We start from the raw sequence: 14,710 nt of genomic DNA, 5'->3' as shown, positions 1-14,710 counted from the left end.
TTAAAGAAAAAATAAGCTTTAAGATTTTGGTTTAGAAACAAGTGTACACTGGGATTAGGTTTGTCTGTATTTAACAGGGAAGAAAATAGCCAAAAGAACATAGAAGTTCGTTTCTCTCTCCCATAAAAGATACTGGCTGTCAGCCCAGGGCGGGTATCACAGCCCCATAGTGTCCCCAGGGTTTGTGCATCCTATCATTTTGTTTTGTGCCCCTCAGCAATTGATTTCCATCTTCAAAGTCATGTTGTGACACAAAAAGGCTACGGAAGCTCCAGTCATCATGCTCATAGTTCAGTTAACAGAAAAGAGGGAAAGAAGAGAGAAGGCACACTCCCTTCCCTCTTTCTAAATTCTTTTTCTTTTTTTTTATTAATAAACATTTTTTTAGAACAATTTTAGGCTAACAGCAAAATTGTATGGAAAGTACAGACAGTTTCCATATCCCCCAGATTCCCTTTCTTTTAGGTTATGAACTAAGTGCCACCCAGCAGCTTCTGCCTACATCTCATCAGACAGAACATGGGCGTACCTGGCCAGAGCAAAGCTGAGAGGAGTCATCTTTTACTGGGAGCTTTGCTACCTTTGATAAACTGTGCTTTGTGGCCAAAGTAGACAGGGAGGTAGTTGAGTAGGAAACTTGAAGTCTTTATCACAGAATCATTTAACTTAAGACATTCTCTTTTATTATTTTATGTCAATTATGCAGAAGAGAGTTTTAAGTCCAAACATTAAACTGGTACATTTAGAAAGCTGTTTTTGTTTGTTGGTTTTGAAGTATACTGTACCATGTGTAATTATTATGAGCTTGTAAGGGCTTCATCTTAAGCATCAAAAATAATTATTTTAAATTGTACTAAGAAATCATGCAATTATGCTAGGTACATAGAAGGAGGAATTTATGGTAATTTGCAAGTACATTTAGTGTTCTTTTGAAGGAATTTTTTTATGAAATAAAGCAGTACAATTTTAAAATCTTTATAAAAATTTTAAATATTATTCAATATATATATTTTTTATACCCTAGACTTTGGCTGTTATTTATTTCATTTGTTCCATCAATAAACACTTAAACTTCTATTGCTTTCAAAAGGAAAGCAGAGCAAGAATCTTTCTTTTGTCTTTCTCATAGAAGTATACTGTGGTAATGATTAATTGCTTTATGATAAATATTTCTTCTGTCTTCTCTCATGTTCTTCTCCCTAATCATCCCATCTCCAAAAGAGCATACTCCTTCCACGTTACCGCAGATGGTCAGATGCAGCCCGTCCCCTTCCCCCCAGATGCCCTCATCGGCCCTGGCATCCCCCGACACGCTCGCCAGATCAACACCCTGAGCCATGGGGAGGTGGTGTGCGCGGTGACCATCAGCAACCCCACGCGACACGTATACACGGGTGGGAAGGGCTGCGTCAAGGTCTGGGACATTAGCCACCCCGGCAACAAGAGCCCCGTCTCTCAGCTCGACTGTCTGGTGAGTGAGAAGGAACCGGTGCACCAGGGTAATTTCCCCCTGGAGACTCAATAAGGAAATCGCTGTCGGGGCCTGGGTTTTATTCCCATTATGAGGAAATGGAAGCCCATTCTGTTTCCTGTGTTAGCCATTTAGCTCTCCCCACCCTCTCCCCTCAGCGTGAAGGTTTCATTTGTTGCTGTTTCAGTGGTTAAATCCCAGAGTTGATGGATTTCTCTTAAAAAAATATTTCAACGGTAGTTTACAGAAGCTGTTCTTGTTTGAATGTGTTCAGAAGGGGGTGTCCCGTTTAATGGATGGAGCACAGCTAGGCCTGGACTCTGAGCTCTGGACTCCACTCCACTTTTAATTTCCCTGCAGCCTTTGGATAAATATTGAAGAGTAAACATTTGATAACGTGACATAGAACCATTCTGAACAGGGGCTGTGTTTTCAGGGGGATCTGACTGAGTTTTATGACCTTAACTTCAAGAAAGAGTTAATAGATCACACTGCACGAAATCAGGGCAGCCGTCAGCAGAATGGGGGCAGTGGGGTGGGAGGGAGTGCTCCCTTCAAGCACCTATGCCACCTCCCCACCCCCACTCCCACAGTACGAGAATACCATGTTGCATTTTTAGGGATCATAGAACATGTTGGGACATGTCCTTTACAGAGTACCCATGTACAGTACCCATTCACAGACCATGTACCATTGGCCTTGAGCAGACTATAGGCTACCTGTGGTCCTTGACCCACAGCCTGCCTGGCACACAGCAAGGATTCTGGAGAGGGTGTTTTCAAAAAAAAGACAGACTGTGGTTTTGAGATGACAAGGATCTTTGGGATAGTCCTTGATTTATTTTTGTAATCAAATAACTTAAACATATATCTATTAATGAAACTTAAACATGAGGAAACATACTTAAACATGAGGAAACATACTTAAACACAACTTAACATTCTATGGTAGTGAGAGAGTTTTGTAACACTCATTTTTTTGAAATCACACTGGTTACAGTTTCTCTCCTCTGAACAATAGGCCATGGTTAAAGCACAGTAAACACTTTGGCTGTTTCTGGTGGGGATGCGGTTACTTCTTTGTTGGTGGTGGTGGAGGCGGGAGGATCATTTTAGGTTTCACCTTCCTTTCTAATGTGTTGGTTTTGATGGGTAGATGCCTTCTTTTGTTAATTTCTTTGGCCTCTGGATTGAGAGGCTTAAATATGACAGCAGCCAGGTTACAAATGGAGAAAGCAGCTGTGTTAAATTCCCAGACAAGAATCCATCTGGCTAATGAAGACACGGTACAAGCCTTAGGCAGAGAGACTTAAGAGTAATGAAAACCAAAACCCAGGCAGCAAGTCTGCATTTTCCAAATAGTAAATAACAGGGTAAAACCCAGGCAGCAAGTCTGCATTTTCCAAATAGTAAATAACAGGGTAATGAGGTCAAAGATTTCTAAACTAGCTTTGAAAAGTGGTCTTTTTCATAGAGAAGTACATGTACACCCACCTTCCATGTACTGATGGTCTGAGTTTCGTCTCTTCAGCAGGCAACTAGGCAGCAGTGAGAGTTATGTGTGAGCCTTCGCATGCACTGAGCAGTCCTCTGAGGTTGCTTTGTTTACTACTCCGAAGGAGCCAGTGGCCATCAGACCCGGATCTTTACTATATAGAATGCTTGCTTTGCTAGTGTCCGTGAAATACCACTTTTTAAGTCAACAACCGGGGTAGCCGTTAGAGAACATGGCATTGTTACTGCTTGGTCATGCATTATAACAATTGAATTATGTTTATTTCACAGAACAGGGATAACTACATCCGTTCCTGCAAATTGCTCCCTGATGGCTGCACTCTCATAGTGGGAGGGGAAGCTAGTACCCTGTCCATCTGGGACCTGGCGGCTCCCACCCCGCGCATCAAGGCAGAGCTGACGTCCTCGGCCCCCGCCTGCTACGCCCTGGCCATCAGCCCGGACTCCAAGGTCTGCTTCTCCTGCTGCAGCGATGGCAACATCGCTGTGTGGGACCTGCACAACCAGACGCTGGTGAGGTGAGCGGGGGTGGTTTCCTAAGTTGGGGTTCCTTGGGTCAGAAAGGCCCCTCCCCCCATTTCTCCTACTTCTCTGCCTGTCCCCAGGTTCTTAGCCCACACAGGCCAGGCTTGGAACTGGGTGTCAGGACCGTGTCGCTGCCCTCAGGGGCTTACACTCTTGCTGCCGTGCTTGGGTGTCACCCAGACTTTATATTTACCTCCATAATGTTCCTATTCTTCATGCCAGATTTGTTTAAAAAACATCCCTGGCCTTTGCCAAGGGGCAGAATACCATGGATTAGATGGAGGTACAAAAGGTCCTCAACACTAGATGTTTTTGGCTTTGCCTGGAACCTCATACGTGCAAACAGGAACCAACTGATACAGGATAACAGAAAATCAACAAAAGAACATTAGAAGAGATTCCACGAATTTAACCTACAAAATGGTTTTAAAGTAGCAGTGTTTCTCAGTAACTAAATAAGCCGTGTCCAGGGGTCATTTCCCCTAGGAACAAGCCTAGCTGCCTGGAATCTGCCACCTTTGTGTCCCTCGTCGGCTCTGGCCAGCTCCCTCCCTCTGGCCAAGTTGATGCTCGTGTCTGGGATGTTAGAGAAAAGCCTTTTGAAAAGGAAGCCCTGGACTTCCCTGGTGGTCTAGTGGTTGAGAGTCTGACTGCCATTGCAGGGAACATGGGTCCGATCCCTGGTCTGGGAAGATCCCACACGCCATGGGGCAGCTAATACGCCCATGCACCACAGCTGCCGATCCTGTGCTCCGCAACAAGAGAAGCCACCACAGTGAGACGCCCATGCACCACTCACCCAAAAAAAAATGAATAAATAAATAAAGGACGCACTGATTAAACATCTAAGGCAGATTGGGCCTGTGTTTTGCCCTCTCATGTCACAGTTCATCTTCACTTAGAAACACTGCGGGTGGTACATTTTTAGACTCATAGGTTACTTAGCAGAACTCCCTCCATGCTTCCAGGCCAAGGGCTGGAGGGAAGGAAGAGAGCATGGAACTCTTTAGGGCGGCTCACTCTTCAGCCCTTTCTGTAGAAATCTACCATGTCTTACCACACCAGGCTCTGTCCCTGCATGTGGGTGACAGTCTGCAGTTATTTTATTTTATTTTTGTCACTCTCTCGGCAACTCAGAATGAGCAAAGTGAACAACTGGAGCCAGAGCCAATAGCCACTTCAAACTTCTAGCCTAGTGATTGTTGGTTATTTTTTCTTTGTTTTCTGTCATTTTTTTTTTACTTAATAAATACACTTTCAACATGTTCATTTGAAGCGCTTTTCAAGTATTCATCTGTTTAACCCGTGTCACTCGTGCACTGCTTTATCCTGATGTTATCATGGAGGCGCTGCAAAGGGGTTTGGTCACCCTGCCTTCTCGTGTGCTCTGAACTCCTGCTCTGTGCCAGCCCCTGGGGAGTAAGTACCTGTTGGACATGATGGGGTCATGCCTCACACGTCTCTCTGTTTGGACTGGCCACACGCAGCTAGTGGCCACCCTGTGTGACAGGGCAGTGCAGAGTCTGTTGAATATCTGTGTATCTCTGTGACCCAGCATGTTCTGAACAGCCCTAAAAGCTGCTTTCTAGGAGCCTTAGTGCAGAGCTGAGATAGGTAGATGGAGGGATGGAGAAATGAGCACCCACTACGTGCTTGGGTCCCCAGAGAAACAGTTGTTCTCAAGGAGTCCAGGTATTTCATGAGTTTCAGAGGTAAGAAAAATTCAGAGGCTGAAATGAAAAGGAGGTCCTTGGGTTTCACAAGCTTTTTGAAGATGGAAAAGCAGCACTTTGGAAAGGTGGGGTAGGACTGCTATAGGCCTAGAGGACCAGCGGGGACAAAGGCGCAGGCTGGGACTTTGAGGGACAGAGTTGGGGTGCATGGGGGAGAAGACCATGGTGGAAGTTCTGAGTAGTTTTCAGAAGAGAGACTTTGGAAGTACTGCTTTGTATCTTGTCTCAGAATTCAGGGCAGCAGTGGAGCTCACATCCTCTCCTCCATGCCCTTTACATTCCAAGCACAGCTTTAAAGTGTGAAGCTCTGTGGGAATAGTAAGTTAACAGGAAGAAGAGGCAGTGGAAACTTTGCTCTGAGTGTTGAGTTCCCAAGCAGTTCCTCATGGATTCTGCCTGGTTTGCCGTTGTGATCGAGCCTTGGAACACCTCTCTCCTATTCCAGTCACTCCCCTGCCTGCTCCCTCTTGGTCTGCAAAACCAGGCCCATGACCCCCCACACCATCAGCCCTGTGGTGGGTTACATCACCCTCCCTTCAGCAAGCCCCACCTGAGGCCTGGCAGAGCATCTGTGCTCAGCAAACCCCTGTTGGTTGGTCATTCTTGGTGGTGATTCATTGTGTGTGTGTGTGTGTGTATGTGTTTTAAGTATAGTTGATTTATACTGTTGTGCTAATTTCTGCTGTACAGAAATACATATATACATTCTTTTTTTATATTCTTTTCCATTATGGTTTATCTCAGAAGATTGGATGAAGTTCCCTGTGCTGCAGAGTATGACCTTGTTGTTTATTCACTCTAAATGTAACATTTTCATCTACTAACCCCAAACTCCCAGTCCATCCCTCTCCCTCCACCCCATCCTATCCTTGGCAACCACAAGTGTGTTCTCTGGGTCTTTGGTGGTGGTTATTACTGAGGCACGAGATTCCCCTTCAAAAGAACAAAGGCCTTGTGCTGGGATTCCAGGCAGGACCATGCCCAGGGGTCAGTCAGCAATCAGCTCCCTCTGCCCCGTGCATCTGAGTCAGGAGGCTGGCATGCCCCTTTGTCTCCAGGAGTCCAGATTTCCTAACGCAGGGCTTTTTCTAATAGAGAACGCGAGGTTGAGTCAATACATGAGCTCATGCTTTGCTGCCACGAAGGGCATCTCGGTGTTACTCACTCATGGAAATGGGTGTGCTCCTGGGCCCCACGTCCGTGATGTGGTGATACAGGCCTTTGCGGTTAGAGGCAAGGCCTGCCTCTTTCTGTAAGGAATACACTTGGGATTCTGTGTTTGTCTTTTTTTTTCCCCTTTTCACACTTAAACACTTTTCCAGACCTGGGAGGAATTTCACCTTCCAGCAGATTTGTAAGAATAGCTCTTGGAGCGTATTTAACTTCTCCTGTGTGGTGACCTAAAACAGCATTCCATTTCTTCAGCACTTGGATCATGAAAAAAGGAAAAGAAAATCTGCAGGTGCCGTTTCCTCTCCTCCTCGAGGGAAGAAGGTTGGTTTGATCTTGCACATCAGCAGACACTGAGGAGATGACACACGCCCGGCGAGTCCAAAACTAACAACACAACAGTGTTTACCTTGAGCTCTGGCAGGAAATCATTATTCAATCTGGTTTGTTTTATCAGGCAATTCCAGGGCCACACGGACGGGGCCAGCTGTATTGACATTTCTAACGACGGCACCAAGCTCTGGACGGGCGGCTTGGACAACACGGTCCGGTCCTGGGACCTGCGCGAGGGGCGGCAGCTGCAGCAGCACGACTTCACCTCCCAGGTGTGCGCTCGGCCCTCCCCGGGACCCACACGGTGCTCGGTGTGTGGCGCCCTCCCCAACCCTCGCCCCCAGGAGAGTGGGAGCTAGACAAACAGACCGGACTTTTCATCTGAGATACACAGACACACACACACAGACACACACACACACAGACACACACAAACCACCCTGAAACACTTAGGCTGGCTTTTAAAATGCTGTAGGTTAAGACTTGTTAGTTGTTTTGTTTATCGGTGAATTCATTGCAGGAATTTGTGCCGTGAAGAACGTACAGGGTCTGATGTGTTGTCCATCTCCTCACCATCTGATGTAAGGGTGAGAGATGATTTGATTCTCATATAAATAGACCTTTAAAAATATGCAGGGATGTCACAAGTAGTAGAGAAAAATCACAACAGCTCTACAAGTTAATTCATTTCACTTACATCAGGGAGCTTAAAAAATACAATGGTATCTCAGTGGATGCCTGTTTTATTAGTCATCCCTTAGAAATTGGAGTCATGGCTGACTAGATTTATGGAGTTTTGAGATGATAGGAAAATGGCAACTTTGATCGTGCATTGTGGAGATTATTTAGATGTCAAGTGTCTGAATCTAGGCCTGTTTGGGGAAAGACAGTGTGTGCCATATTAAGTGTTTTCTGATGGTGGAATTGTTTTATTTTGTCATGACTTATTTACTTTTTATGTTGGTAATAAAAATAATTTGCCTCAGAAAAATAGGACAGAAATGGAAAGCAACCATACATTCAACTAAATTTCATGTCCCTGTCAAAATTTTGTTGAGTTCCTTACAGTCTTCCCTGTTCCTTTCCAGCCCTGTTTCCATTATGGTTAGGATTCTATTTTGCGGTCTGCCTTTTTTTATTAAAAAAAAAAAACTTCTTATGAAAAATTTCAAATATATATGAGAACAGAGAATGTTCAAGCATATATGAAAGCACAGAGAATTATATGATAAACTTCATATGCCCATCACCCAACTTCAGTTCCTAACACATAATCCTCTCATCTGTCATCCCTGCCCCCAAACACTGGATTATGTTTATTAAAGTAAATCCCAGACATTGTATCATTTCATCCATAAGTATTTCAGTTAGTATCTATAAAAGACAGGCTTTCAAGAATCCACGTGCAATACAGGAGATGTGGAGTTCGATCCCTGGGTCATTAAGATCCCCTGGAGGAGGAAATGGCAACCCACTCCAATATTCTTCCCTGAAAAATCTCATGAATAGAGAAACCTGGAGGGCTGTTGTCCATGGGGTCGCAAGAGTTGGTTATGACTTAGTGACTACACCACCACCACTAACTGTAAAAGACAACCTTTTTAGACAACACACATGAATATCTTTATTAGTTCCTGAGAATTTATTTCCTGATTTTATCACCCATGGAATAAGTGTTGTTTTTCTTTCTCTCAATTTGTTTCTTAAAGGTCTTTAACACTTGACTTATCTGAGTTGGGTTGCTTGTCCTGTAGACTTTGCCACAGCCTGCGCTTTACTTATTACGTCCTCCTGTTCTTGCTAGTTTTCCCCTTTGTTGTCTGTTCACTTCCCAGGTCTATATGGGCAAACTACTCAGTGAGCCTCTCTGCTTCTTGTAGATATTCTCCCTTGGGTATTGCCCAACTGGAGAGTGGCTGGCCGTGGGCATGGAGAGCAGCAACGTGGAAGTCCTCCACGTGAACAAACCTGACAAGTACCAGCTGCATCTCCACGAGAGCTGTGTGCTGTCCCTAAAATTCGCTTATTGTGGTGAGTTCCACTGAAAGGAAACCGGAGGACGCCGGTGGCCGAAATGGAAAATACTTCCAAAAAAATACAGTGGAGATCATATCTGGAAAAAATGTTGTTCTCTGAGCAGCTGGATGCAATCATTCTATTGTCTTAAAATTGTCTCTCAGAGCATACTGATGTCTGTTTCGGTCTGTTTCCCTAATTTGAGAAAAGTCAGCAGGCGATAAAATTGCCTAATGCAAGGTTTTGATGCATGTTTGTTTTTAGTGAAGAGAATCAGAAGTGTGGGTGGAGGGCAGTTAGGTACCCCTCTGAGGGGGATGGGTGGGAGTTTGTAGGAGAATAGGGCAGGAGTAGAGGAGGTCGTTGTGGACTGACCAGGATGAGGAGCCCATGGTGAGAGAAGGGAGCATTTCGGGGCACCCAGACCATTACACTCTGCAGTGAGGAAAATGAGGAGAGAAGTTCATGGGGAATACTTATTTATGAGATGAAGGATGGATTAATAGCTATCACATTACTGACCACATTCTATGTGCCATATATCCTATCTGCCATTTAACTTAAATTCCTCATTCAGTCCTTTCGAGTCCCATTTATCATAAGGAGACTAACAGAAAATAGCTTCATTGATTGACAGAGGACCCACTGTGTGCTGAGTGTGAAGCTACTTGTCATGTATCCAGGGGCTCATGGGACTGACATGGTCCCTGCCACCACTTTGATTAAACGCAAGATCACAGATGGTTCACAATGGAGCCCATATTTAAAACCTGCCCTCTCTACTTATGTCACACCCTTGGGCATGATAGCTTATAATTAAACAATGCTCTGAGTTTGATTAAGTTCAGGTAGCTAATATATACCAGGAATTTTGATCTTATTACCTGTTCCTTTGCTAATTCTAGGTAAATGGTTTGTGAGTACTGGAAAAGATAACCTCCTCAATGCTTGGAGGACCCCCTATGGAGCTAGTATATTCCAGGTAAGTCCGTGCTCCTCACCTAGAATGGCAACAGTTGGACTACAGTGTTCCTGATGATGCTGGAAGTGAAGGTGCCTTGGAGGGACAGGGCCTGGAGCATCTCTATTCCACACCAAACACACGTCCATTGTTTTCTCTTCCAGTCCAAAGAGTCCTCATCTGTGCTCAGCTGTGACATCTCTGTGGATGACAAATACATTGTCACTGGCTCAGGGGACAAGAAGGCTACAGTCTATGAAGTCATCTACTGAAAACATTATGTGGTTTAATGTTTATAGTTGAATTGGGCCAAAATGTTTTGAATTTGTAGAAATAGAAAAGTCGTAACTTTAAAAACACAAAAACCTGTTTCCAGACCTTGACACAAAACTACTTTGTGTCTACAAAGAGGAGGCAACAAGCACATCAAGAGAAGGTCACCTATCTACCTAGACCAAATGGAGCACCGAGGCAACGTGGACAGAGGGGTGAGGGTTGCAGGCTCTAGGAACAGAGCCTGCCAGCCCAGGCAGAGTTCATCTTTTTCTTTCTGTGAGGTCTGCCGAGATTACCTTTCTGTTCCTTGTGGTTTCCCTCCTATCTGTCCTTGGTAGATCAGTGGTGTCTCCAATGAACTTGTTTCCTGGTTTTGCATCTTGTGAAATGTTTTTTTTGTATTTTTGTTGAAGGTTAAACATTTGTATAAATTGTAAATATATTTGGTTTATTACAGTAAAGGCTTTAGTACCAATAAGTGGTTTTTCCTTCTCCTCCGTTATTGTTTTTAATCATTGGTGTGGGTTCTATAAGCGAAGTTCAGAAATTTGTAGAGGAAGTTTTAAAATGTGCTTCTCCTTTTATAAATATATTTGGTCACAGACTCCTGGTGCACTAGGACCTAATTACCTCTCCTGAGTTAATCAGGAAGTCAAGAGGAAGAATAATAAGTAACCAAAGGTTTATTAATGATGATTTTATTTGGAAAGCTAACATAACATGACTTAAGCCAAGATTCATTCTTTTGTTTGGATACTCTTGTGATTCGAGGTTGTCAATTAAAGCTTTACTTTTTCTTGGAGATTCACTGGGAGACAGAATACTCTGTTTTTCTAGGAAAGCTTGGCGCTTTCAAATCTGTAGTCCCCCTTTACAGGCTTTACATTTCAAGAAATGGAGGTGACTTGGGTTAAGTGCTAAGACTGATGATATCCACAAAGTTATGGAGTTCATTAAACTGTAGAAGAAAGGTGCCTGCTGGTTTTATCTCATTAATACTTATTTGATCTATTATATTAATTGACTTAAGCCAACCACACCCAGCACTTTGCTCCATCCTTCTCATTAAGGCTTTCCCTACAGCTGCAGCCCTTGCTGCCTGTCATTAGTCTGGTCTTTATCTTCCTGGACAAGCTTCTACTAATTTGATTAGATGGAACCTGTAACCCTGGGCTTTTAATAAGTTGCCAGGCATGATTCCTCCTGAAAAGGCCACATGGCTCATTCTTTATATACCTGTTATTTACTGCTATATTTTCAAAAATCATGGTTAATAATTTCAAGCCAGGTTTTCTGGCTGTTTAAAAATAGCACCTAAGGAATTTTATAATGTCCTTGTTTTCTTAGGATCCAGCAAGTTGTTGTCAGTTTGTCTTAATATTTTTTATTTGTTATCCAGACCATCTTGTTTTTATACACTTAACATTATTTTGTTTACTTTTTGTCAAAATAATGTTTATGTACAGTTTGTTAAATATTTTCTCTTCTCATTAAGTGGATGGCGAAGGCCTAATTACTGAAGCTGATTTCTCTCTCATCCCTTCCCTGTATAATGAAGCAGGTTTTTATACTACAGACTCTGATGGGTTCATAACATACTGTTTACCTTTTCTCGTCTCTCTCCTTCCTGCCTCACCTTTCCTGTTTTCTGTAATAGTAGAGTAGAAGTTAAGTTGCTATAACAGCACCCAACAATACAGTGGCTCTGAGACCACAAAGGGTTTGTGTCTTATCCACGTGTGACCCAGAGACCCAGGCCATTGGTGCAGCTCTGGGCATCCACAGTTACTCCCATGGTCTCTAGTCACAGCCTCCAGAGGGACTGGAGTCCTCCTTCCCAGAGGGAAAGAGTGGGAGTCCAGGAGAAGGGTGTCCTCCCAGGCAGGTGACTAGGAGTTTCTCTATCATTTCCATTACCAGTCCATTGGCGGAGACCTAGACATGGGGGTTGTGGTCTCTTCCTGTGAAGTGGGTACCCATGGAGAAGGGAGAATATATTTGGAGGGATTCTGGATTAAGGAAATAGTCCCATTTTCTGTTAGTGCATTTTTTCCCTTCATGCTTTATGGTTTCCCAAGCTCCCAATATTCTTTCTCTCATGGGATTTTCTGAGGGTCTAGATCTTTATCAGTTCATCAGTTATCTTCAATTTGATGAAACCACTTCCATTTGCTTTTGGTTGAGACTCTAGTCTGATCCCAGAAAAGGTGTTCTGTAGAGCTCATCCCTCTGTTCAAGGTTTGGAATCTTGGGGGACTGCTCAGTTGATTGTTTCTCTACTCGCAAAATGAGAATGATAAAATAGTCATGCCTACATCTCAGGGTCTTAAAGATCAGAATCTGGTGTGTGAAGCATGACTGTGAGCACCGTCTATGAGTGGGAGATTTCCTCCTCAACCGTAAAGTTAGGAGGCCCCACCCCTTTTCTCCAGGAAACTGGAATCATGTGATTGTTGAAATCTGGGTAAGCCAAATGTTTATGTACCTCTTGCTTTGAAAAATGGATTGTAAATTAGGATTCAACAGATTCAAATCTATCTAGAGAGCCATGCAAGGCAGGTTTGCATATAAAAATATCAAGAGATGATTGTCATTATCCCTATAGAAGTAACCAAGGTTCAAGGGAGCTGTGTCCTCCCAACCTCATGGGAGATAGAACCAAATTCAGGCTTATTCTTTTGAGTTTCATAAAGTGACCTGTGATTTTTCCAAGCTCTCTAAATTTCCTTTTCATTTCATTTGAAATATTTACAACTTGCACATTTCTCTGGTGTATATAGGTGTATGAAAGTGAAAGTGTTAGTCGCTCACTCGTGTCTGACTCCTTGCAACCCCATGGACTGTAGCCCACCAGGCTGCTCTGCCTGTGAAATTCTCCAGGCAAGAATACTGGAGTGAGTAGCCATTTCCTTCTCTAGGGGATCTTCCTGACCAAGGGATCAAACCCAGGTCTCCCACACTGCACACAGATACTTTACTGTCTGAGCCACCAGGATTTATGACTGAATTTAAGCAAATGATTGTTTTCCCTATTCTTTTTAATCTGTTTTATTAATATTTATTTAATCTTTTTTTTCTATCACTCACAGTCCTAACCTTGAATATAAGTTTCTGTCATGTTTTCTTTCATGGCATTGAAGTTTGCTGGATAATAATTGAAGGCCTAGTAAGATTGGTTTTGTAATACCTTTTTCATTACTAGATGTTTCTAGTACTACTTATTTCATAATAACAAAATATTTCATCAATATGATAATTAAAATTTTTAAAGTTTCTGTTATTTGACAGATGATAGGGAACTGTTTTATGCATTATAAAAATCCTCACAGTGGCCTGAGAGATGGGACTTTCTTTTTTTCTTGGCTGCATGGCATGTGGAACTTCCCTGGCCAGGGATCAAAAGCATGACCCCTGCATTGGAAGCATGGAGTCTTAGCCACTGGATCACCAGGGAAGTCCTGAGAGATTTTTCCATCTTTGAAGATTCTTTGAAGATTTCATGACTGGTAAGTAGCAGCTGGCTCCAAAGCATTCATACAGGGATTTTAAAAATTGCACTTTTGCTAATGGCACAGTGAGGTAGTGACTTTCCCAAAAGTTTTCCAGCAAATCAGACAGAGGGGATCAAATTCTTAATTTCAGCATGCTGTTTACTTCCATCAAGGGACTGTTGCCTCTGCTATCAGCTTGAACATGAGGAGGGATATTTCATACATTCCACTGCTGTAGATCATGGCTTGTTTGTTTCTCAAGGATGTCTTCTCTTTACTCTTCCTTTGGCAGTGAAATCATCAAACCACCAGTTTCAGGCTTCCCTGAGCAAGATGAAGCTTGTGTGAGGTGCACTTTCTGCCCCAGCAAACTTACTCTCCAGATAGCCAAGGCTTCTCTGGCTATACAGTTGTCCTAGTACTGAAACAGTTACATGGTTTGGTGTTAGTTGGATTCCTGTTTTTAGAGACATTGTTTTCAAACTTCAGTCTGCATCAGAATCACCAGAGGACTAGTTAAAATTCAGATTTCTGGGCCCCAGTCTCAGAGTTTTTGATTCACTAGGCCAGACTGGGACCAGAGAATCTGCATTTCTCACAAGTTCTAGTTGATCCTGAGGCTGCTGGTCTGGAGACCACACTTTGAGCACAGCTAATCTAGAATAGTTACACATAACTGACAGAATGTGGTTCACTGGAGAAGGGAATGGCAAACCACTTCAGTATTCTTGCCTTGAGAATCCCATGAACCGTATGAAAAGGCAAAATGATAGGATACTGAAAGAGGAACTCCCCAGGTCGGTAGGTGCCCAATATGCTACTGGTGATCAGTGGAGAAATAACTCCAGAAAGAATGAAAGGATGGAGCCAAAGCAAAAACAATAACCAGTTGTGGATGTGACTGGTGATAGAAGCAAGATCCGATGCTGTAAAGCAATATTGCATAGGAACCTGGAATGTCAGGTCCATGAATCAAGGCAAATTGGAAGTGGTCAAACAGGAGATGGCAAGAGTGAACGTTGACATTCTAGGAATCAGCGAACTAAAATGGACTGGAATGGGTGAATTTAACTCAGATGACCATTATATCTACTACTGTGGGCAGGAATCCCTTAGAAGAAATGGAGTAGCCATCATGGTCAACAACAGAGTCCAAAATGCAGTACTTGGATGCAATCTCAAAAACGACAGAATGTTCGTTTCCAAGGCAAACCATTCA

At 43.3% G+C, this 14,710-nt stretch overlaps 1 protein-coding gene across 3 annotated transcripts in view; it reads left to right on the top strand.

Annotated features, from left to right (window-relative positions):
• LOC128052524 (transducin-like enhancer protein 1) overlaps positions 1-10,467 on the top strand; it is a 92,579-nt gene extending 82,112 nt beyond the window's left edge. For 2 of the 3 annotated variants that reach the window (XM_052645105.1, XM_052645104.1), the window contains 6 exons: positions 1,222-1,471; positions 3,257-3,504; positions 6,872-7,019; positions 8,628-8,778; positions 9,669-9,745; positions 9,889-10,467. In XM_052645105.1, coding sequence (XP_052501065.1) covers positions 1,222-1,471; positions 3,257-3,504; positions 6,872-7,019; positions 8,628-8,778; positions 9,669-9,745; positions 9,889-9,996 — 982 coding nt within the window. In that variant the 3' untranslated portion in view covers positions 9,997-10,467. Of the gene's footprint in view, positions 1-1,221; positions 1,472-3,256; positions 3,505-6,871; positions 7,020-7,267; positions 7,318-8,627; positions 8,779-9,668; positions 9,746-9,888 lie in introns of those variants that run through there. The other variant, XM_052645103.1, reaches the window with a different exon arrangement.
• Positions 10,468-14,710: the final 4,243 nt, after the last annotated feature.

This window comes from Budorcas taxicolor, chromosome 8 (genome assembly GCF_023091745.1).
Source record: "Budorcas taxicolor isolate Tak-1 chromosome 8, Takin1.1, whole genome shotgun sequence".
Lineage (NCBI taxonomy): Eukaryota > Metazoa > Chordata > Mammalia > Artiodactyla > Bovidae > Budorcas > Budorcas taxicolor.
Note: the sequence above shows the minus strand (reverse complement) of the source record. Positions and strands in the feature narration are given on the sequence as shown.